Source organism: Lepisma saccharinum, chromosome 6 (genome assembly GCF_977018435.1).
Source record: "Lepisma saccharinum chromosome 6, izLepSacc3.1, whole genome shotgun sequence".
NCBI lineage: Eukaryota > Metazoa > Arthropoda > Insecta > Zygentoma > Lepismatidae > Lepisma > Lepisma saccharinum.
The window spans coordinates 79683571-79708534 of record NC_139234.1 but is presented as its reverse complement, the minus strand read 5'-3'; the positions used below and the strand labels follow the sequence as shown (position 1 = coordinate 79708534).

Here is a 24964-nt window from a genome sequence, read left to right as displayed (position 1 = left end):
TTGGTTTGATACCCAGTGGAGGCACATAGTGGTTCGGACCCCACTTTAAATTGTAGGTCCAGTCCCGATTAGCCTTACTGTGCACAAAGTGGAATTAAAACACCAACCCAATCAATGAAAACTTTTTACAGATGGAAGGCACCCATGTTGCTTGTTGCTTTGGTGTAAAATCATCGTGTTATTTGTTATTTCGATCTGAAATCTGTGTAAGAACCAAGGGCCATGAAGTGGCTTTTCGCTGGCTGATGCTTTGTCAGCACATCAAGTCCCATTACTGCTGTTATTTGACTATCTTGATCGAATCTTAAATAAAAGGAAATTCTTAAAATTATGGTGGTTCTTACAACTACTGCTTTCATATTCCCATTGAAAAATGTGCTATAAACAGAGCTTAAGAAAGTTAAAACACTGATGAAAGGTATGGAAATTTATTTTAAAATACCTTGGTAATTTATTTTGGCAGGCGTGATGGTAAGAACCACGATTGTGCCATGACATGTAAACATTTTAAACTTAAAATTATATTCTTTGCTTCTATAGGGATCACCTCATTGATCAGCTTCAGCAGGAGATTACGAGGCTGAGGATGGAGAATCAGAGGCTAATGATGGAGCGGATGGAGCACAACAGGATTGTTGAGATAATGAGGGAAAGGATTTTAGAGCTTGAGACACAACTTGCCAAGAAGGTAATGGTATTATTAATTTGTTCACATGAAATGAAAAATAGTACTTCATATTTGAGGTTTTTTTAGCATGTAATACATAACATTTAGACTGCAAAAGTGTCTTCTGGTATTATTTTAGGATTTTGCAAGTTATCTGGGTTGGTATTTGTGATTAAATTAGAACCAATACTTTTTGAATTGAGTGTGATACTGGTATATCATATATCATAGTTGCAAAAGTTGATTTAAAGGTTGAATGAAAGCTGTTTACAACTGTTATTTCATTTCCTAGCCTATGAATATTTTTAAGCAAAACTCTGATAGATTGATATGGCATGGTTCTGTTGGAATACCTTATATATCATCAGCTTACTTTTGAAACCCACTAAGTCACACAAGTTTCAAGAACATAGATTCTTAAAGTGTGTGACTTGGTATAAAATCAGGAGACTGGAAATTAGTGTCTCCTGGCATCACTGATTATTAGATGGGATACCCGGTTTGTTATTGGTGATTAAATTCAGTCTTTTTATTCCATTTTAGGAGTATGTTTCAGTTTGCATGAATGTTTCTGTAAATAAGCATCAGCCCTAGTTTTCTGATACCTACCAAGTTCTCTATACAGTAGAAATATAAAGAAATAGCAATTCATGTGAAAATAAGTTGTGCTTATAATTGTGTACTTACAGAGAGTGAGTGGGCAAGTAGGCAGGTGAGTGAGTGAGTGAATGGGGAGAGAGAGAGAGAGATAGATAGATCATGATGCTGGTGCAGGTTGCAATATTTACATCTGTTGATTGCTATATTTAACGTTTAAAATCAACTTCCCCCCTCTTTTTAAGGAACATGAACTATTGCAAGAGAAAAAGCTGAAAGAAGAGTTGCTGCTGCAAACAGAGGCAATATCCAAGCAACAGGAAACTGAGCGTAAGTATTTTATTTATTTATTCAGATAATACAACAGGGTTCCCACTGATCTGAAAATTCTTGAAAAGCCTGCAAAATTGCTGTTTGACTGAAAAAGTCATGGAATTTCATTTAAAAAAAAGTATTTTTAAAAACCAGAAAAATCGGAAGTATTAAATGTTTGCTAACCCCCGCTCATTGCAATAGAGGTGCATAGGATATGTGGGCATAGGATCCCATCCATTCTCCATGTTTGTCATAATGTGATCAGTAGGATCCAACTTTATTAAAAATATCTATTTGAGTGAAAAATATGGAATATATTTGGCAACATTTAAAAATTACACATGTTGATATATTTACACATAACAATCTAGTTTTTCTATACTTGCTGATTGTATTTGTACTAGAGTTTCTTCGTAAACCTCATTCATGAATTTGCTTAACTGCAATTGTTTACTTTATGTGGAATTAGAGTATCAGATGAACTGGATCAAGCCTGAGCATTGTTGCCAGTTATTACAGGATATTAAAATTGTAATAATTCAATTTTTTTTCTGGTAAATCTGGACACAAATTAAGAAAATATTACAAAATTATAAAATTTACGGTGAGTTTTGTAGAAAGAAATATTTTATTCACTCACAAGCAAATATTAAGAAATATACATGCATGTATAAAAAATTGGAAAAGATACCATGTTCAGCCAGTGAGCTGCTACAATGGACTTTGTCTTTGAAAGAAACCACATAAAGAAACTTACTTTATACAACCAGAGTTCGATACATGGTGGTTCTGATACCACTTTAACTGTAGGTCTGATCCCCATTAGCTTATCTGTGCATAAAGTGGACACACAAGAAAAATGCACAACAATTTGGAGCATATCGTCATACGTAAGCCGAATAGACAGCTTGTTAATTATGTCCCTTATTTCAGTTCACTTCACAACATAGCATGTATTATTCACAAAAATACAATCCACTCACTACTGTATTCACAATGCTGCTTCTAAATAAATTCCATGCACCAAGGATCCCTTAAAGACCACTGGATGCATTCAAGATTCTAGATCAGAACTTGTCCTTGTCATTTGAGTAATTTTTAGATGCGCTCATGAACCATTCCCGGTCAGCCAACAATTTTCACTTCCCCACTCTAAAAATCTAGTTGTTTGAAGGTCAACGACCTCTTTTTCAACTCATGTGCAAGCGTTCAATGATGTTCTTCAACTGCCATATGCCACACTTTCCCCTTGCCTCCGATGTTTTGGCATCAAAATTCCCCGTTCCTGGGAAAATTACATGCTGGGAAAAATTGGTTTGCAACATTGACCCAGACTGTTGAGGTAGTTCAGAGGGAATTTTCCCGCCAAAAACAAACCTGTTTCCTCTCCTGTAACAGTTTGGCTCCACAATTCCCCGTTACTAGGGAAATTATGTGCTGGCAAAAAATGGTTTGCAACATTGATCGGGCGATCCTTGAGATAGCTTTGTCACGTTCGCCCGCCACCCCGTGGAGTTGCCAGCCAACCGCTTTCCAACTCCTAAGGAATAAGGTTCCTATTCTTATTGAAATTAACAATTTTAAGCACATTTCTGATAGATGTTTTGTTTCTGTATTTTGGTCACTGAGTGTGAGCTTTGCAGATTGCCTAGATAGCCCTGAATATACGCCTCTGATTTTCATTATTTTTGTGTCTTCTATTTGAATTTCCTTTTGCCTTTTAGAAAAAGCAAAAACTTTAGAAGAGAAGTTTCAGAAGTTGAAGGACGTGTACCAGAAGCTCAGGGAAGAACATATTCAACTCCTGCGTCAAGTAAGCTATGATTTTCTTATTTTTATCATGCTGAGATGAAGCATGTGCTTTTTTTTGTTATGAGCTGAATCACTTATGTGTATGCATATTATTGTACACTTTGTAGTATTCAAATCTAGCTTCGGAAGTGTACATCGGTATTCTGAAAATCAATGCTTTCCAGTGTTTCTACCTAGCAAGTAGTTTGTTAGAACTTGCAGGAAATTTTGGCTGCCACTAAGGAAAATTAAGCAAATTCTTTTTTATTTAGGATCTCTTCAGTGCAAATATAAATGCGTTGGTGTATCTCATTATTGGAGTTCAGAGTTTTGAAAGTGGTATTGTCTCAATGCTTACTAGCCACAGATACTAGTATTCACTGCTTTGGCTGTTACACCACAGCTTTATCATTCTCTAGTATTTTGTCAGGTCCTGTGAAACGCATTGCTCATCAAGGAATCAACCTTCTGCGTCAAAACAAAATATTCTAATAGCTATTTCAGTTTCAATTAGTTATTTTAGTCAAATTTAGGTGTAATTTATCTTCGTGCACCTACTGATAGTTGGTGGTAATGGGAAGGTTATAATTTTTCATTTGTTAATATCAATTCAAAGATATTGAATTTAGAAACCAAGTTAAGTAAGATAATACATGTTATGTTTATGTAATAGGAAGAAGTGTTTTAAGGGAGAGAGAGAAAATGTGAAAGAAGTGGTGAAAAGTGTGTGAAAGTTGGAGAATTGTAGAAAGAGAGGAAACAGAAAATAACTAACTATAAGCAAGAGACAGAGAAATAGGGAAACAAGGAGGAGAGGATTATGTCAGGATGATGTTGAATTATTGTGTACATTGACAATTGTGTATATTTGCTGAAGTTTATCTCTGAAGAAATGGTAAACTCCTTGTTTTATCTTGCGAGAAATTTAGTTACAAACAATGCAGCACATATCACTGAACATTATTATGTAATGTCAAACAAAAGTTTTAACCTCAGTCTCAACACTTTGCCCTGCAACACATAGTGCCCTGCAAGGCCATGAGATCCATGCTCAAATACTGGACATTTCATTTGTATTCATTCTAGCAATAGCAAAATCCAGATAATTTTCTATTTGGATTTCAAATATCCGAATATTAAGATATCCAATTTATTTGAATATCCAATATTCAGATTATCCGAATTATCTGGATATTAGAATTATTTGGATTTGTCAAAATGTCCAGATATTCTAATGTATGCATTATCCAGATAGTTTTATCATTTATCCATTTTACGAGATATCCATATTCCTTCATTCATCATTTTCATATTTCACTGTAATCAAATCTGTTCTGTCTGGATATTTGGATTGTCTTGATATCTGAATTATCCAGATATCCAAATTATCTGGATATTCGTTATCTGGATTTTGTGGTCATCCTTAGTTGGTTCTTCATCTTTTTAATTGATTCATCATTCCTCTTGATCATTGTGAGAGATCGAAAAGTGGAATAAATATAATTAAAATGCAAGTGATAACAATTAATTTGTATTACTCAAATGCTGTCAAAGTCAAAAATATTTAAGTAAGTGGTCACACAGTAAGGTTGTCGACTCTTGTGAAACCAATGAAAGAGAGAAGTAATGTATGCACACAAGAAGTTGGGCAGTTAAAGTGTAGATTGAAAGTGCAGGTTTGCTAAAAGCCCGATCTACTGGTGCCATGGTGGTCTAGTCGATATTGCATCTGACTGCCACACGGGAGAACCAGGTTCAATTCCCAGGGTGAGGATCTAAGGTCGGAATTTTTCTGGCCCTATCCCCACATAAAGTGGCTCCGAGCTCACCCAGCCTCAAATCAGTGAGTACCTGGGAGTAACCCTGGGGGTATAGGCAGCTGGAGTGTAGTGCTGATCACATCGCTTCAAAAATTGCCAAGATTGAGAATGTGTGGATCCCTACCCCCACATTTCCTAAATGTGCCTTCATGGCTTGGGGAATTTCTTTACTGGTGCCTGACCATGTGTGTTATTTTCATCTGCCAGTTATCTTGAAGGGGGTCTGGGCTGGAGCAGTTGTCAATATCGGTTGCAATGTTAACATTCTAGGAACATCATCAGTTCTCAGGACATAAGGATTGCTTGTTGCTGTGTGTGCACATTAAGGGAAGTGCAACAAGCCAAGGTCCATGAACTCCTTATTTTTCTATGCACTTATGGGTTGAGTTTTTGTTGTATTAGTACCCAAGAAAGTTCTGTCAGATTTTCACCACACCTTCAAATGCCAAAAGAGGGATGTGTAACCAACCTGGCAGGTCAAACATAGTCCCCACCAACATCAGTGGCATGTTTCCAATGTTTTGGAAGATCATGGAAGGGGTCATTCCTTGTCAAATCAACCAATTATAAAATAATTGGTTGCATGACCATTTTAGAAAAAAATCATCTTTAATACATACATTTGTACATGTTTCTAGATATCAAAACCAATGTTCAAAAAAAAATATTGTCTTTAGTTCTCCTGGGGCAGCCATTTTTGCAACATGGCGCAGGGCTTTTTTTGCTCATGTAGCAGTTTATGGAAACCTTAATATCTCAAAAACCATTACAGCTAGAGACCTGAAACAAATTTCATTTTTTATGTAATAAAGCATACTTTCTGTGATATTCAAGTATGTTTTGCTTAAAATTGCATCCTAAGTATGAAAATTAAGGTGGAAATAGTTAAATAGTTAAAAAATTGTATTTTTAAGCCTGATTTTTTTAATGAAGGAGTTTAGTTTATGGCTTGAATTTTCTTTTATGTGTAGACCTACCTGCAGGGTGTCTGTAAATAAAATATCAGTGCTTAGAAATGCACCCCTTTTTTACAGCACAGGCTCAAACATGGCCATTCATGGAATTTTAACAGTTTTTGGGGTTAAATATCTCAGATGGGTCCTCTTGAAAAATTCTGAAATTTGGCACAAAAAAGCCCTGCATGAACCTAATTCACAATAAAAATCTCAACTTTTAGATTCAACTCGTTTTGGTTAATATGAGGTAACATATGTGACCTAATTTGTGACATTGATAAGTAAGGTTAAGTTACATGTATACCTAGAAAAATGGAGTCTTTTCTTTTTTAAAGTTGGGTTATAAAAGCCTCAGAAAATATAGTAACATAAGATTTTAATACTTGACTTACCAGAAATTAAAATTGCAAGCAGGGCCAGATTAAAACGAAATTGGGCTTGATGCTTGAAATCTTCGGTGAACAATAAACACAACGACGTTATAGTTACGTCACAGCGAAAAGAATAATAGTAACTGTATGATAAATAAGTAACGCTGTGTCTAGGCATCTGAAATTGGGACTCCAAATTTCATTCTAAGATTTATTTTCAGGTTAATATAGCAAAAGAAAACTATCCAGCTTTAGGAAAATTCTTGTCTGTTTTCATCTGGGCCTATTTCAGGAATGGGCCTAATGCTGCAGCATCAATAGCACAAACCTTAATCCGGCCCTGATTACAAGGTATGACAATTGAAGATCTGCAAAATCTCATTGCAAAGGGTTTGATTTATTTGGTACCCACGTCCAGTTGGTGGTGTCAGCTCTAAAACTGAGAGTTTCCTCAAAAAAGTGTCAAGTAAGTCTTACAGTATACCATGTAAATCAATATGCCCATGTTACAGTGAAATTTTCATCTATGGAAAAAGTGGCTCGCATAAAAGCCAGAATTGAAATGATGTCTTTGTGCCACCCAAAGAAACACTGAAGGAAATGGATGTAGTCTGTTCTGTTTTCGAAGTATCTCCTATTTCAAAACAGAGGAGGCTGATTGCAGAAAAAATCTTATGTGCTCTTGCTCACAAAACTATTTGCATCATACAAGGAGTGCAAAGGAAAGGGGTAAGTTGTGTTCCAACAAGTATTAGAACTGAAGGAAAAGAAAGCAAGTGTGACATTCCTTTGCGTGGACAGTACAATAATTTAATTGAAATTTTAAAAAGAAAAATGTAAATTAGCAAAAATTAATGGTGAAAAGTTCAGAATCATCACATTATTATTACCACTTGGCCAAGAAAAATATACGTGATGAACTGGAGGTTTTTATCATTTAGTGAGACTAGGAACTTGGTGAAAGAACAAGGATTTCTGCATGGTTTGGCAAAGGGAATCCGTAGGAAACTGGAGCTGACAACCAACTGGACGTGTGTACAAAATAAATCAAACCCTTTGCAATGAGATTTTGCAGATCTTCAATTGTCATACCTTGTAATTTTAATTTCTGGTAAGTCAAGTATTAAAATCTTATGTTACTATATTTTCTGAGGCTTTTACAACCCAACTTTAAATAAGAAAAAGAAAAGACTCCATTTTTCAAGGTATACATGTAACTTAACCTTACTATCAATGTCACAAATTAGGTCACATATGTTACCTCATATTAACCAAAACGAGTTGAATCTATAAGTTGAGATTTTTACTGTGAATTAGGTTCACGCAGGGCTTCTTTTGTGCCAAATTTCAGAATTTTTCAAGAGGACCCATCTGAGATATTTAACCCCAAAAACTGTTAAAATTCCATGAATGGCCATGTTTGAGCCCATGCTGTAAAAAAGGGGTGCATTTCTAAGCACTGATATTTTATTTACAGACACCCTGCAGGTAGGTCTACACATAAAAGAAAATTCAAGCCTTTAACTAAACTCCTTCATTAAGCAAAACATACTTGAATATCACAGAAAATATGCTTTATTACCTACAAAATGAATTTTGTTTCAGGTCTCTAGCTGTAATGGTTTTTGAGATATTAAGGTTTCCATAAACTGCAACATGAGCAAAAAAAGCCCTGCGCCATGTTGGAAAAATGGCTGCCCCAGGAGAACTAAAGACAATAAATTTTTTTGAACATTGGTTTTGATATCTAGAAACATGTACAAATGTATGTACTAAAAAATTATTTTTTTCTAAAATGGTCATGCAACCACCAATGGATGGTTTGGTATGGAATGAACCGGAACCCACTGTGGTAGAACTCTGTGGAACGTGAACCAAAGAAGTCATCAAGTGCGGTGTGCACGTCGTTGGGGTTTCGAAACTCTCCTCCTGTATGGTCATCGTCCATGGAATTGAAAAGATGGGTCAATGTCTGGCAAATAGGCTGGGTGCATCAGTGGTCCCCAACCAAGGTAGAGAATGGTGCCAGGGATGACCTTAGCCACGTGGGGCCTCACAGCGAAGGCATACTGGACCCATCGACCCACCTTATTCTGTTTTCGAAATTGATAGAGGTGCTGTCAAATAGTTTCTGCACTAACATTGAATTCTTCTTGTAAGTCGCCACATGTTAGGCCATTGTTCACCCCAACAATCATCGTGGCTGTTAGTCTTCCAGCATGTGGTGCATCTTCCAGGGATTCATCACCGTCCTTGAATTTTTGAAACCACCGTTGCACTGTCCGTTCATTCACTACATCATTGCTGAAACCTGACATATTTGCTTTCCCTGTGTTGTGTTTGTACCACGTTTAAACTCTCGCAGCATACAGGCTCTTATTATTCTGTTTGGAGTACCCATGCTTCACCTGTCTTCACTGATGTTCATGTTGAACTGCACTGACCATAACCTGCTGGTGCAACATGTATATGCCCACCAACAACTGAGTATCATCTTGTCCTTCTAGCCTTGGAACTTGCAGTATGTGGAGTTCAACCTCATCATCAGAAACCGACAGAACTTTTTTGGTTACCTAATAAGTCTACATTATGCACAAATAGGCTAATCGGTACTGGACAGTTTAAAGTAGGATTCGAACTGCTGTGCAATGTGCCTCCACCAGGTATCAAACCCTGCACTCATGGTAGTCCACTCATAAGAGGGCTCTTTAGCAGCTCACATTTACAACTGTGGGAGAGAGGAAACAATATGCTTACATTGAAGTACCCTAGACTTAAGTCTGTTTTGTACATCAAGCCCAGGCACACAGAAGTTGAAAGGCACCTGGTATAGTGGAGTGTGTGTATGTGAAGGACAGTATAGAAACAGCATAAAAAGTGAGAAGTGGTGGAAGAACTGACAAAGATGATGTATCTTTACCCAACAAGGAATTGTAAACATGAAGTTCAATGATTTGTGTGTGTGTTTTCTTGCATGGTGTACCAGTTTTAAGAAAATTTCTCGCAAGATAAAACCAAGACATACCATTTACATGTTAATATCATACTAATAAAAATGTTTGATAGCTAAAAGGTTAAAGGTAAATGTATGTAGCCACATTAAATTACTATGTAATTAATTAATGTTTGTTTTTAGCATAATCAAATCACTGGCATTTAGCACTTGGTGATTCATTTTAAACAAAAATAAATATTATACTAACTTGTAATCCATACAAATAATTTTCTCATTTTCAGAAAGCAGGATTGGAAAAACAGCTAAAAATGTCTGACAAGATAACAACATTCGCTAAAGCTGCTAATAACCTAATAATGTCTATTGTAAGGAAATTGTATTTTTAATCTGATTATTTCTTTGGCAGCACCAGTGGTTGTTTTCAGTTTAGTTTGTTATGGTGGCTGTTTCTACATGGAGTGGGGGAAGCACTGGGGACTTAAATTACATTTTGTATCAAAATAAATATTTGATTGTTGATAAAACATATGGTGATCTGGAATAAGAAGCACAAAATATCATGGAAGGTTAAACCTTTAATGCCAAGATGTGACATGTATGTCACATAAGTTTTTTCAACTTTTGGAACATACTATCCTATTAGTAATTAGTAACGTAAAAATTGATTCTGACTATATTTGGAGAGAAAGGGGGAATTTCCTGCCAAAAAGCCCACATCTTTACATTAGAAATATTTTTTCCCCTCCGAAAGTATCAGCTGCAAGTGGGCAATTTTTTCCATGAGAATGGAACACCTATCGGGCAATATACAGGTACCATTTTGAACCTTCACATTCCGGCATTGCCTACCCGGGGGCTCGACGGAGTTCAAATTTCATAAAAGAGAAAATAAAGTTGTTAAACTTAATCATCATCTACTACTTGATAATTTTATTTTCAATCATAGGCTTATAATAGAGTCTGTACTGAAGAAAACTATTTATGTATAATATTAATATGTAATTAGCATACATAGTTCGAGACATAAATGTTTATTTAAAACTAGAGCTGAGTCGATACCACTATTTGCTGATACCATGACCGATACCTACCGACACTGATACTTGTATAATTCCAGTATAAAATAAAAAAAGGCTAGTTACCGAGTCATACTAACTCATCACATCACTAGAGTTCCCGCCACGAAAACTGTCCAGTCAAGGTTGGAGCATCCCCTTGTCTCCTCCACACCCCTGGCCATCCAGGGTTGCCACACTACTTCTAAGCTGCTCAGTCGACACTTCGCGCTTTGAAATTATGCGGTCGATTGCGTATTATATACGGATTATTTGGTTTTGCATTCATTATGAATGACATTGAGGAGCAGCGTCCTACGTGTGGTACAATAGCAGGTGGAAGTGATGGTGGTGTATGAGCCTGGCGAACGGACATTGAAAAACTAAGTAAGGAAATCATTGGAAACGTTTACAAGTTTTTTCAGAAATCTTGCATATAATAAGAAGCAAGGAAGAACTTCAACTTTGCATAAGTACAAAAATTGACAGCAGAAGCTATTGGGATTTCTCAAAAAGTCTGTACAACGTATCAGCAGTACTTTAACTTCAGCAGAGGTTCAAGGTGTGAACGTTGTCTTCGAGTCACCAAGAAAGAGTTACAAACGGGAATGCAAAAACACTGAACTGGACAATTTTATCATTTGCTTTGATGTAGTAGCGGCAGTCTCTACAAAGATCAGCGGCAGCTGTATATCTTTCGCCAGCAAGGAATAAAGTTATATACGATGTTTCGATGAAATGTGGATAAAGATGTTTAAAAGGTGGGAGGTAAGCACCGGGCGTAATCCGTGCTGTTCAGGAGACACGTGATTTCGAGTTGGAAATGACGTAAGATTTCAATGGAGGGGAGGGGAGTCATGCAGGAGGGGAATAGAATCGAGAAACTTCCTGCATTCTGCAAGAAAGAAAACTGGATACTACTATAACAATACATAACTATTTGTTCTCATACGTTGAGTAAGTGAATACATGAATCACTTTCTTTCTTAAGGAAGGAAGAACTTGAACCAAAAATAGTGACTTTTAGTAATTCCTTTTATGGAGCAAAGGAAGACACAGAACTAGTTCTCTTCTAGGAGAAAGAAACTAGAACTATTGCCTTTGAATGAGAACAACTTCCTTTTTAGGAGTTGGAACCTGAATCAAGACAAGATTCTTTTTATGAAAGGTAAGTCTTGATCCAGAAATAGAGCCTTTTTTTGGAAGGAAGAACCATGAGTCAGAATCAGTTCCTTTACAGGGAGAGATGAACTGGAACTTGAACCAGAACTTGTCCCCTTTTTTTTAGGGGGAAGATTTGTAACCAGAACTACTTCCTTTTTATGGGGTTGCAACTTAAACTAGCAACAGTAGCTTTGTAGGATAAAGAAACATGAGCCAGAACCAGTTCGTCTCTGGTTATCTTATCTTGGACCAGAAAAAAATCCTATTTATGGAGAGGTAGAAACTTAGCTAGAATCAGTTTCTTTGTAAGGAGGGAGAGATGTAGCTAGAAACAGTTTCACTTTCAGAAAGATAGAACCAGTTTAATTTTAAGGAGGGAGGAACTTTGCTAGAACCAGTTTATTTTTAAAGGAGGAGAAATGTGAACCAGAACTGTTTCTGGAAGTCCCTATTAAAAAAATGGAACAGCAACAAGCAATGAAAAATGATGAAAATTTCACTGAATTCAGACTATTTTTTAGAAATATTGTAATAGTAAATTTGATATATCAGCTGATTTCATTTCATTTTATTTATTTATTTGTCCATCACAGGACCGAAGTCCCATTTATGTTGAATATAATATACATGAAGATAATGTTAATAATATACTAATAGTGGTAAAGTACCAATTAATTGATTCTCATCCCAAGTTTTTCATCCAGTACAGATTTTTCATGTGTTCAGTAAATTCGTTGATTGATTTGATTTATTTTACTTCGCTTTTGGTTAATTGCAAATATGAAATGTATGTCACCTCAGTTTCTCCAAAGTTCTTGGTTTTGAATCCCTTCTGGCCAAAAGATATTCAACATTTTTCTCAGGCAGCGATTAATGAATGTCTGTAGTTTAGAGGTGATCGTTTTTGTTACTTTCCATGTCTCAGACCCATACAATAGCACAGACTTAACATTACTTTGAAAAATTCGAAGTTTGGTCGAAAAAGGCGTGGATGTTCTTTGCCCCTTACACCCCAGTACATTTTCTGCTTTTGTAAGAAGAAAAACATAAAACTCCATGATATTTTGTGCTTTGTACATTTCGAGTAAAACTAGTATTAAGTTTGTAAATAGAAATATATGTTCATTTACTGGCATGTGTATAAAAATTGTACAGGCCTTTCCTTGGTAGTTGTGGATAAATTTCCCCAGCTTTGCACGGTGTTGCACCAAAATAATATGGCTGTTCATTGCTTCTTGGCTTAGTCTTGCTTCGGTACTCATGAAGAAACCATGAATATGGTCCAGTACATGAATACTTTTTTTGTAACTGAGTGACCATGAAAAGAAATTTTGGATGTGAACAACATGTTGACTGAGAATTATGGAATTCTATAATTATTTGTGCTTTATGTAAAAGATATAAGTGATAATTTTATTGCTATGTGTGTATTCTTCACATTACTGTGTTGAAGGGGAAGAGTTACAGTTTCTTACCAGTTGTGCATTTATTTCAATATCATCTGAATGGGCACTGTTACTTAAAGAAAAGAAAAAAAATGGAATACATGAATAAAAGCTTTCAGAATCCCATGTATTCCTTATGGGGAATCAACTTCAAGTTACAGCTAATCAATGGAAGTTTCGACTTTCAGTTAAAACTGACTTTCAAGGAGGGATATATACAAAGCCTGGATAAAGTGGGGTAATTCTAGGTGTCAAAGTGGGGGGGGGGGGTTTGCTGCTATTACCGTTAACTTTAAAGTGATGACAATTTATTCCCGGATAACAATATTATGTCATCTTCACGTCAGCCATGGTGCTATAAAAAAGTAGCTGGGAAGGTAAGAGGGGGGTGTGATGCATCGTATATATAATGCCAATATAACCATATCACGTGCAATATATATATATTAATGGCAAGTTGGTCTATGTGGTCGGGAGCCATAAAGAGGAGGGGGGTGTCAGCCAAAAGAGTGCACTAAAGAGCCAGATTTGGCTCCAAAAGAGCTAAGTTGGCAACAGTGCAACAGAGGGAAGAGCCTTGTGGAAACTGTTCCTCATGCTCTTAATGGTGGCATGTGGTTGACTTGGTGAGGCATCTGGCTCATGCAGAAGACCTGGGTTGTAATCCTGGGGAGGGTGATTTCAGGTGAGAATTTTTCCCACTCTTCCTGCATGGAACAGCTCTGGCCTCTAATAAATGGGTATGTGGGGGGAGTATAAGGTGGCCGGAGCATGGTGATGATCATATCACCTCCACATCCACCCATATACCTTTGTGATAAGTTGCAATAAGAAGGGATTGGTCTTTTTGGATGGATTCTTGCTTTTAGCTAAAACACAAAGGCAATTTTATGTGGAGTCGTATTTCTGCATGATTAATATTCATAGAGATAAGGAAGTTATTTTTAATGACAACCATTCAGAACTTATTTCTTTAACAAAAACTACTTACGTAAGTGAGTATGCAATTGTTGAAGAACGACGTTTCAGGGTACAACTGCCCCCTTCATCAGGTTCACAATTTCTTCTAAGCACTAAAACATAATGCTGCGTTGTAAAGTGTAATATGAAGATTAGGCAGAGGGTTGGGATAAAAACACTTAAAAACTGTCCTTGACATATTTCAAATTAAAAGAACTTCACTATTTAAAAGACCCATTAAAGCTGAAAACACCTGTATCCATTAAGATCCCTTAGAAACGGGAACTCGTAAAAAAGATGCACGATTGCACAGCTGGCACTGGTGTGCAGTCGTGCATGTTTTTAACTTTTTTAGATGGACTTTAATAGAAGGAATTGTGAACCTGATGAAGGGCGCAGTTGTACCCTGGAACGTCGTTCTTCAACAATTGCATACTCACTTACATAAGTAGTGTTTTAAACTAATTTTATACTATTTTTAGTATTGTTTGTATTATATAGTGAGTAATACGCACCCAGCCACAATATGTTTATTTCTTTAAATACTAACATAATAAAGACAAAGAAATATAATTTTCGAATGGTGTTCATTTCAGTCACAAACAACACAAAATAGGAAAACAAAAACTTGTTACAAGTAGTGGCTCAAATTATTGTTCATTGAATAAAATTATTAAAGGCTTTCATTTTTATATTGCAAATTTTAATGGTTGCTATAAAAAGTCTAATGTCAAAATATTATGGAACTGACATCGTGAGGCAGCTTGAATAAAGTGGTATCTGATCACTCATTTTGATAATATCGTTGCATGTAAAGCATGGTAACTGCAACAATTCCTTGAACAGCCCTCAAACAAATCACATGTAGCACCACCGAAAAAATAATTCAGATGAAATATCATGTTTTTATGATAGTAAACATACAAGTGAATCATATTTGCTGTAAATAGTTTAGAAATTTATTTTAATTTGTAACTCAGATGTTTTTTTTAAACATAAACTTTCAATATCTCGAAACCTGCATTTTGTCACCATGTTTTACACCAGAGCCCTTCATTTCGTACACCACTTTTCTACATAGTATTCATATTGATTGAGTCATTTATCAGGAAAGGATGTCAATTTCTGTATCAGGTTGGAGAGCAGGTTGCCTTGACAAAGGCAAAACACACCTGCACCACTCTTCGGATACAGTAAACGTTGGTCAGAAAGATGCTTCTTTTTTCTGGAGATCCCATTTTTACCAGCCGTGGTATTTTAACTACTGGGTGAGTCTTTTAAAAGAGGCCCCGTGGAAAATGTGCTCCTTGCTTGTAGGCAACCCTGGTACACCGAAGAGAAGAGCGGGGCAGAGAACAGTCCAGGATATGTCATGTCATGTCATGTTGTCGAATATGCTTGGCACCGATATCCTTGACTGTTCTCTAACCCGCTCTTCTCTTCGGTGTACCAAGGTTGCCTACATGCAAGGAGCAAATTTTCCACGGGGCCTCTTTTAAAAGATTCACCCAGTATAAGCTTCACATATCTGACTATGAATTTTCAGCTGGTTACACCTTTCTTCATTCAAAATGTAGATAACATCAAAACATCGATGCAGAGGTGGTTATTTTCACAGGTAGCTTCATTCTACAAGGAGCGAACACGAAAATTATCATCCCAATGGGATAAACCTCAATAATTGTGAAAACTATGTAAAAAGAAGTAGTGTAAGGAATGCTGATACTGATAAAAATTAAATTCTTTGAAAAAAAAAAATTCACTAGCCCAGTGGTACATGCTTTCTGAAGATACCTCATGAAACATTTTTTTTTGAAAAAGAATTAACAGTTCGTGTTTGTTTTTATAATTCCAGCTTAACCACCCATTAACTTTCCTGGTTAGGAAAATGATTATTTTTCCTTCTCTATTCACTTCCAAATAACCTATAAAGTTTAATTTGGTATTCTGGCACAGAGTGAAATATCATTATTCCATGTGTGACATTACTTTCTAACAGCATTTTAAAAGTTTTAAGTTTCACAGAAAATTCTTAGAAAGAGCAGTAACTTACTTCAGGCTTGAACATCTTACTTGAACTTTTGGATCCCAGTGAGTGCTCAATGTGGTTCAAGCTTTATGCCTGTGCACTGTATCTTAAGCCAGTAAGCAGCAGAACAGGAATAGGGGAGCTACTTGCATTCCCTTCTGTTACTTCTGCAAGTGTAATGCCCCACTACCCACTTCACTGTTACTCATGAAGAGGTTTCCCAGTACATGTTCAGGAAATTTATTTTGAATTTTTTTGGAAAACCTTGAAAAGTCAGAAAAGTTGTTTTGCGAAAAAGAGTGGAAAACCTGATTCACTTTATGTGTAGTGAGGCCAATAGGGACTGGGTCTACAGTTTTAAGCAGAACCCAAATAACTGGAAAGTACATCCAACTGGATACCCAATGAAATTATGTATCTTGCATAGTTTGTGCAGTATTTTTTGTACATTGATTTTTCTTTCGTGTACCGTATTGTGGTAGTTGTTGTTATTGTCTTGTTTTTAATATGTTCCTCATCTTGCAGAAAGCTGATGTTGACAAACAAATCGTAAGTGCAAAGACAATAAGCGAGGAGGCTGAGAGATCCAAGGCTGCTGTGGAGGCGAAGCTTCAAGAGATGTTGGTGCAGAAGAGTGTTGCGGAGGAAACATTGCAAAAGGCTGCCAGCGAGAAAGATGTTGAGATTATAGCATTGAAGTCCGTGCAGCAGCAGTTTGAAGATGAGAAGAAGGTGAGGGGATCATATAAGTAGCTGGAGCTCTTCAAATTAGGGATAAGATGATAATGATATTTCATCAGTGGCATTTATTGCTGTCAATGTTGGAAACTATTCATTTGGTTTAAATGACCAGTAGCAGTTGATACTTTTCTGTAGGCTAGATATCTTGCAGGGTCTGTAAAGTGCCATGTGCTAGTCCGTTGAGTCTGAATATCTGACCAGGGGTTCCCGAAACTTTTTCGATTTTTCACGTCACCCTTAGTGTTTCAAGATTTTTCCACGGTACCCAAGTCAGAATGTAAGCCTATATATCACTTGCAATGCTCTGTTAGTGTGGTTAGGTTGCTTGGTTTAAGTTAAAAAATAAATATAAATTTTAAATTCAGAAACAGTTTCTGTAAAAAGTACTAAATAAGCACATGTTTGGAACAATTTCAGTGAAAATATTGGAACATTTCACGGTAAGTCAGTCACGTCACCTCAGGGTATCCTGGCACACATTTCGGGAACCACTTCAGTACACCATTGAAGAAAATCCAATTTTCACCAGCATTTTGCGATAAAAGTTGGTATTGCAAGTAAATGATAGCTATTTTATATTCTCATTATCTCATAATGTGCGCCTCTGAATATTTTTAACCCAGGATTATTTGTTAGTTTTTCTAACCAAATTTGATATTCTATATTTGCATAAACAGTTAGAATGTGTGGTAAACCTTTCAAGAACTATCATAGCTCAGATTTCCAGATAAAGTTATGAAGATGTGACCATGCAATCTCTTTGTTCCATTCTTGATACATGAACATTAAATCCAATCTAGCACGAGTAATCATCCAAGATCATCTGTTCAAATTTCCAAGATATTTTAACTCTGCAGCTCATTAATTGCTATTTTGCATATCTCATGAGATACCCACATTCTGAAAAAGTCTATCAGTACTGGTGATTATATTTCAGCCATTACTTTCAAATATCAACTGACAGTGATGCATTAGCTCATCCCTAAATTTGCAGTGTAAATTTTAGTGATGGGATAGATTAATTGGGAATCGTGTTGTGCATTGCCATTATTATTATTTTTTGTGACTGTTAGGGAGAATTCACACCGAAGAGACATGCAACATGATACACGTGTCGCTTGGAAGCCGACCCTCAGTAATCAATGCAACCATTCGAACCGAAGAGACACTGCAAGATGCACGTGTCGCATGTCACTTACGTGTCTCTTGGACTGTGCCTTTTTCTCAATATCGTGCATCGTGTCGCTTCAGTTTGTTGTTCGCGTTTGCGCAGTGAATGCTTCACTACAATGAGCTATATTTAAGCTTTAGAAGAGAGCCCAACTGGAGGTCTTACAACGCATTTGAAGCTAAAAATTGTTGATATAATAAAGTGTCGATATTATGTACAATGTTTTAATGAAGTTTTAAGATTTAAACACAACGTTCTTTTCTTTTTATCAAGTTTTTTTATGCAGTTATGGGCTGTAATTTGCCTTGAATATCATGTAAAGATATTGCCATTTAAGACGTGACCGTTTTTATTTGAAAAAGCCAGCATATGGAGGCTCTTTAGTCCAAAATTGATCAGCCAACATGGTAAAGTAATCTAGTGCATTGTTTCTCAACCGCCGGGCCGCGACTCGATACCTTGCCCTCGTATCAACTAGACTAAGCTGCAAAAGGTTCTGTTGAAAATGGTTGACAACTATCATAATACCAATATGAATTTTCCTTTTTTAAGCCCATTTTATACACAAATATACTTATCAGGACTCAACCTACAGTTTAAAGTGGGACCGGCGGCACAATGTGCCTCCACCGGTTATCAAACCTGGCATCACTTAATTAAAAGGAGATGACATTAGCACTTTGTCATTCATATTTTTATATTTGTCAACAATTCTACACACGTAATCAAACTATTATTACTCTATATGATTATGCTAGAACTTATTTATCAATATTTAATTTCGGGGTGTAAGGGGTGACCTTGCACATAGTACACCCAAATGTCAACCTCACTTCCACATTAGTACACCCTGGACTGAAGACTAACGAGGCTCTGGCGACTGGCCCCATGGCCAGTATAATTTTGTTTGTATTGTCCTGTTCTTTTGTCCTTATGTGTGCTGCGTGCCCCTTTACAGCTTCAGCTTTTAACGAGTCAGAAGATTTTAATATTTTATGATTTTAGTTCTGCAACGTTAGAGTTGTTATTTGTAACGATAAGGGGCTGGACCCTGTATAATGTGACGGATGCAAAATAGCCTTAGTGCTGACGTACCCAAAATTTTAAATTCAAATTCAATATTTAATTTCATAGGTACATGTTAATTCATGCATAAAATCTTTATTACTGTAAAGGTATTTATGAGAAAAATTATTGGGCTAAGGGCATTGACTTAAAAATAATACCGGGACATGGTTTCACGAAGATTGAGATCATTTCTCTAGTGTTTAGGTATTAGCTTTATCCAGTTTGGAAAGTCTAGCATATACAGTTTTATGTCAGTGCATATTATGTCTGTTTTCTCATGCAGAACATGTCTCTCCTGAGTTTCAATAACTTGCACAAATTTTACAATGCGATTTAGATGTTGTTTTTTTTTAGTTTTGAACATGTTTTAAATGTTTTAAACATGAACCGAAAAAACTGTTTTCAACAAATAAAATGCTTAAAACATAATGCCAAGAAGACTTATTTTCTAAAAATACTGATTAATAAAGAATCTGTTAATCATCCAATGATGGACCGTGTTCCTATTAAATACTTGACTAACTTCTTAAAATACACATGAATGAATGGCTTATTGCAGAAAGGGACCTGAGTCACTTTTGCACAATTCTGAGAAAAACAATGAAAAATCGTATAATATTAATAGTGTAAGAAAGAAATGTGCCGTTGTTGGCTCAAATATTCAACATAATGAATAGTTAATTTTGCAACCCTCAATGCACCCCCCTGCAGTATGCTGCTAGACACAGTGGAGATGAAAAAATTAACTCCGATACCTCAAAAATGTGACTCAGGTCCCTTTCTGCAATAAGCCATTCACATGTATTTTAGTCTTAAATCTCGCATGTAGGCTGTTCGAGAAGCTTCAACTAATCCACAGACCCACTGAGTTTACGTGGTAGCTACTCTGTCTTTTTTGTTTGTTATTTTAATATATTTTATCGTGAACGCAACTGACATTATCAACAATGTGCATATTTTGCAGTGTGTTAAGTGAGGAACAAAATGGTTTCATTCATGTAGTATTCAATTTTTAAAATATTTTGAGCACCTGTAAAAAAACAGCCAGGTGTTTTAAACGTGACCCACGGGTATTCATAACAAAATGTTTCTTTGTTAATTCATTATACATTTTCAGCCACTGAACAGATTTCTATACACAATAAACAGATTAACATGGAATGTAAGGCATAGTTATAAAACACGCAAATAACCACAAACTATCAAACACCAAGTATCAAAATGTGTTTTAAACAAGTCTGATAAAAACATGTGTAAAACACTTTGTTTTAAACATTTGTGAAAAACAAAGCTGTGTGTTTTAAATGGTTAAAACAAGTTTTTTAAAACACTTTTGTTTTAAACATGCCAACCCTGCTCTTCGGTGTGAAACACTCGTGTCTTGTGTCGCATATCTCTTCGGTGTGAATTCTCCCTAAAGGTGTACTTCACACAGGATTGTTTTGTAAGGGACATGTCTAAATATACAGTTTAATTTTCTAAGGCAGGGGTTTTCATACTTTTAGCTCTCGTGGCTCCCCTCCGCTGCCAAAAACTGCACCTGTCTCCCCTCAACAATAATAGAGAAAATACATGTAACATGACTTGAAAGATCAACACAAAATTTCTTCATGTGTTTATTTTCTGTTCGTACATATACAAGTAATGAAATTATAATGTATGTGATTAATACAAGTAGTGTACACTTTTTTAATGTTTATAAGCTGGTGTCATTTCATTCAGCAGTACAATATTCATGAGATAAAAAGTATAGATACAGACAGTAAGAAAAGCTGGATAATAGATGTTAAAAACAGGTATCAACAATGTTTGGACTTCATTTATTTGTAGTCCTCTTTCTTCTAACAACATGCTCAATGTACGAGAGCAATCGCCAATGCTTTCATCTTCAATCTCTCTCTTGCAAAGCAGCAACTTCCTTTTGAAAGCTGGCACCTTGTCTGATAGTTGTTGCAGATACCCTTGTACCTTGTAGAGATACAGTCAGTTTGTGGAAAATATCAGAAAGGTATGCCAATTTCTGTACAAAGGCACTATCAATTAGGTTTTCAGCATTGCCATGGTTTTCTTCTACAAGGTACAGTACCTTGCAGTTTCTGTCTTGGTTCAAAAACCACTGGAGACAACATTATCAATGGACAACCATTGAGTTGCAATAATGCAGAAAAGGAAATTTGTATTTTTTTTTATTAGCATATTTTAAACTTCCATAAAGAAATAAATATTTCTTTCGGAACTTTCATGTCTCCCCTGCAAAACTTTGGTGCCTCCCCAGGGAGGCGCAACCTCACAGTTTGAATACCACTGTTCTAAGGCAGCTCCATGTGAAGATCTGCATATGCATATATTAATTAAGGAGGTTAACTAACCAGACAGGTCTTCATTGAACATTTGCAGTTTTATACAAGGTGTAGAATATTGCTATGGTATCAGTAAATTATATATTGATTTTTCTACTTTTATGCTCCCAATCCCTTCATCAAAATATATATATATATATATACACACACAGTGCGTCCATTTCGATCTGCAGCCGAGAGATCGGGAGAAACGTGGCGGGCGGCGCTGACGGAGATGCCGACATTTGAGGCCTGTAATGCCTGCTTATTTTTGTGGACATCTTGCAAAACGAGCACTAACCTGTGTTATAACACGCAAAAGTTCTTCTGTAATTCTTCCAAGTTCCACCCTTATATACACAAATAAATACGCTTTAGAAATTATATTAAGAGCCACAGATAATACTCTGTAAAACATTTTAATCATAGTTTTGACCAGTAACGTCCTGCTTAAGTTTATATCCTTGAAAGAGTTTTGTGTCGATGGGGATCGTTTGGAGGTTTCGAATGTGCAACACTGTATCAAGATTACGCTGCAGACGAACCGTTAAAAGCTAATGGTGTTCGTGAGCTTCCTTGCAATCCGAAATCTCCTAGCTCAAGTTTTTTGTTCCTTCGCGACTACAGAGCTGTGAATATAGTGGCAGGCAGATGTAAACCAAGAGCGTGTTAATTTCGTACTGTGCGTAAGAGTGTTATTCTTGGTTACTTGCCGTTACTTGTTTGTGTTATTGCAGTGTGTATGTGTGTTGTGTCAGTCAGACGATTGGAATGCCAGCCGCAAGGTTCACGTTAGAACAAAGAATTTTTATGTATGACACTTACGTGAAAACAGACGTGTGTAGGCAATTTGTACAGAAATTCCCAGGCGTTTCACCTCCACATAGAGATACGGTTAGACGTCTTGTCCTTAAATTACGAGAAACTGGATCGTTAAATTTTAAAACACCTAAGCAAAAACGACGGATTCTAACCGAAGCAAAACTTGATGAAATTGGTGCAGCGTTAGAACGTTCTCCAAACAAACCTCTACGCCGTGTTTCACAGGAGATGGGCGTGTCAAAATCATCAGCACATACAGCCACTAAGCTACTAAAATTAAAACCGTACAGAGTTTCTATAGTGCAAGAATTACGGCCCCCTGACAACGTAAGTAGAGTAAATTTCTGTAATTGGGTTTTGCAGAATATTGTAGATGGTATTGTTGATCCACAGTTAATAATTTTTTCGGATGAGGCATGGTTTCACTTGCGTGGTCATGTTTGTTCACAGAACAATAGATACTGGAGCACTGAAAATCCCCGAATAATACACGAAGTTCCGTTACACGATGCAAAAATTGGTGTGTGGTGTGCTGTAAGTGCCAAAAGAATAATAGGGCCTATAATTTTTGAAGACACAATAAATTCAGAGAGGTACCGCACACAATTACTCGCGCCGTTTTTTTCAGTTGTTATCAGATAATGAGAGACAATATGGGTATTTTCAACAAGATTCGGCCACAGCCCATACCGCCGCTGATTCTTTGGACGCTATAAGGGAGGTGTTTGATGACAGAATAATTTCAAGAGGTTTAGGGCCTTCACGTTCGCCAGATCTTACCGTATGTGACTATTATTTGTGGGGAACCTTGAAAAATAGAGTCTACCGAAATAACCCTCATAGCATCGACGAACTAAAAGACAATATAAGGGCAGAACTAGGAAGAATTACGGAAGAAGAACTTTTGCGTGTGAATCAAAATTTCATCAAACGATGCTAGGAATGTGTGAATGTAGGTGGACATCACTTTGAACAACTCTTATAACACAGGTTAGTGCTAGTTTTGCAATATTTATATAAATGTCTGCATATGTCCATAAAAATATGCGGGCATTACAGGCTGCAAATGTCGGCACCTCCGTCAGCGCCGCCCGCTACGTTTCTCCCGATCTCTCGGCTGCAGATCGAAATGGACGCACGGTATATAATGGATAAAAGCAAGGAGGGCCAAAAGGGCTAAGTAAAAATCAAAGAAGGTAAAAGGAAACACTCACCGGACAGTAGAAAAATTCAAAATTTTCGCTAATTTCATAGCATCATCGGTGTGAGGAGAAATAGACGGAACCGGAAGTTGGGGCCCTGCCCTGCCTCACTCATTAAATAATATATGACTTACGATGGGTTTATTCTCTTTTCTTCAAGTGTTCTCTCACATGCGAATTGCGTTTAACCTAATAGTACAAATAAGCTACATTTCAGTTAAATCCAGAATTAAATATTTTGGTGGATTTTGATTTTTAAAAAAATTACTAGTATTGAGGAATTTACAAAACTAGAATGCGCAAATCTTCTTCTTTTTTTTAAATCATAGGAGTATTTGAAGTATGGCAGATTTACTCATATTACTCATGTTTCATACTTCCTTTCTCATCAGCTACCATGGTAGGCTTGTGAATGTAGCATGCTAGCAAGTCAGAGTTCTTTCTTTAAATCCTGAAAGACATGGAAATTACACTGTGTTCGTTCAGTTTTCAAATCACTATTCATGCTCATTCAGTTAACTTTGAAAGGTAGAAGAGCAACTTAAAATTATCAAAAATACAAAACTACTTCCGTTTTCTTTTTCATATAAATTTGAATTTTGTTGTAATGTTCAAAGATGGGAGGAAGAGAAGAATTTTCATAAAATTTTCCCCTATCATGAATCCTGTCTCCTACCATGTGTGCATTCCCCTGGACAGTGGGAATCAAGGTTCCCTTCCGTCTATTTTTTTAGCTGGTTTTACCATTCACTAATTTTACCAATGTTTTAACCTGCATCGTCCCTCACCGTGGCCGTGCAGTCTACGGCATTATGCTTTTGGCTTCAGCTACAGGACGTGTGCAAGTTCAGGTCTCCTGGAGGAAGCATAACACCTTTTCCCCTGAGATTTCGGCCTGTGTATGGGACCGGTGGTCACTCACCATCTTGGGGAAATTGGGGAGCTACGAATGAGTAGCGTAACCCGGTCACAGAAACCTGCGACAACGACAGGGGGTTGGTCATGCTGACCACACGTCACCTCGTAATTTGTTGGATGCTCTCCCACATCGGCAGGTGGGAGTGAGGCCGGTGGTCGGTAGGTAGTCCCTGGCCATTACAGGTTCTTGCTCCATGGGTTACTTAACCTGCATCAGGGTCCCGGGTTCGATACCCGGTGGAGGCACATAGTGGTTCGGATTCCACTTTAAACTGTAGGTCCAGTTCTGATTAGCCTTACTGTGCATAAAGTGGATTTAAAACACTAAATCAACCATTAAACCTGCATCTGTGATGTTCCTTAAGAGACTGAAGCATTGAAATAACACTGCGACATGTGCCATAAACAATGGAACTCTGACCTATTTTACAACTTCTAGTATAAATATAAAATTTACCAGAAAGAGCAGCATTCTACTGATCTGATATAAAATTTCAAATGTTACATAAAGAACCTGAATACACCATACACTTCCTCAGCCAATGTACATAATCAGGTGACTGTACATTCCTTAGAA

The 24964-nt window shown here is 36.7% G+C and overlaps 1 protein-coding gene across 2 annotated transcripts in view; it reads left to right on the top strand.

Moving 5' to 3' along the window:
• LOC145988907 (huntingtin-interacting protein 1-like) overlaps nt 1–24964 on the top strand; it is a 145484-nt gene that overhangs the window by 81600 nt on the left and 38920 nt on the right. For both annotated transcript variants that reach the window (XM_083124199.1, XM_083124200.1), the window contains exons 9-12: nt 541–688; nt 1510–1594; nt 3304–3392; nt 16652–16858. In XM_083124199.1, the coding sequence (XP_082980325.1) occupies nt 541–688; nt 1510–1594; nt 3304–3392; nt 16652–16858 (529 nt within the window). The remainder of the gene's footprint in view (nt 1–540; nt 689–1509; nt 1595–3303; nt 3393–16651; nt 16859–24964) is intronic.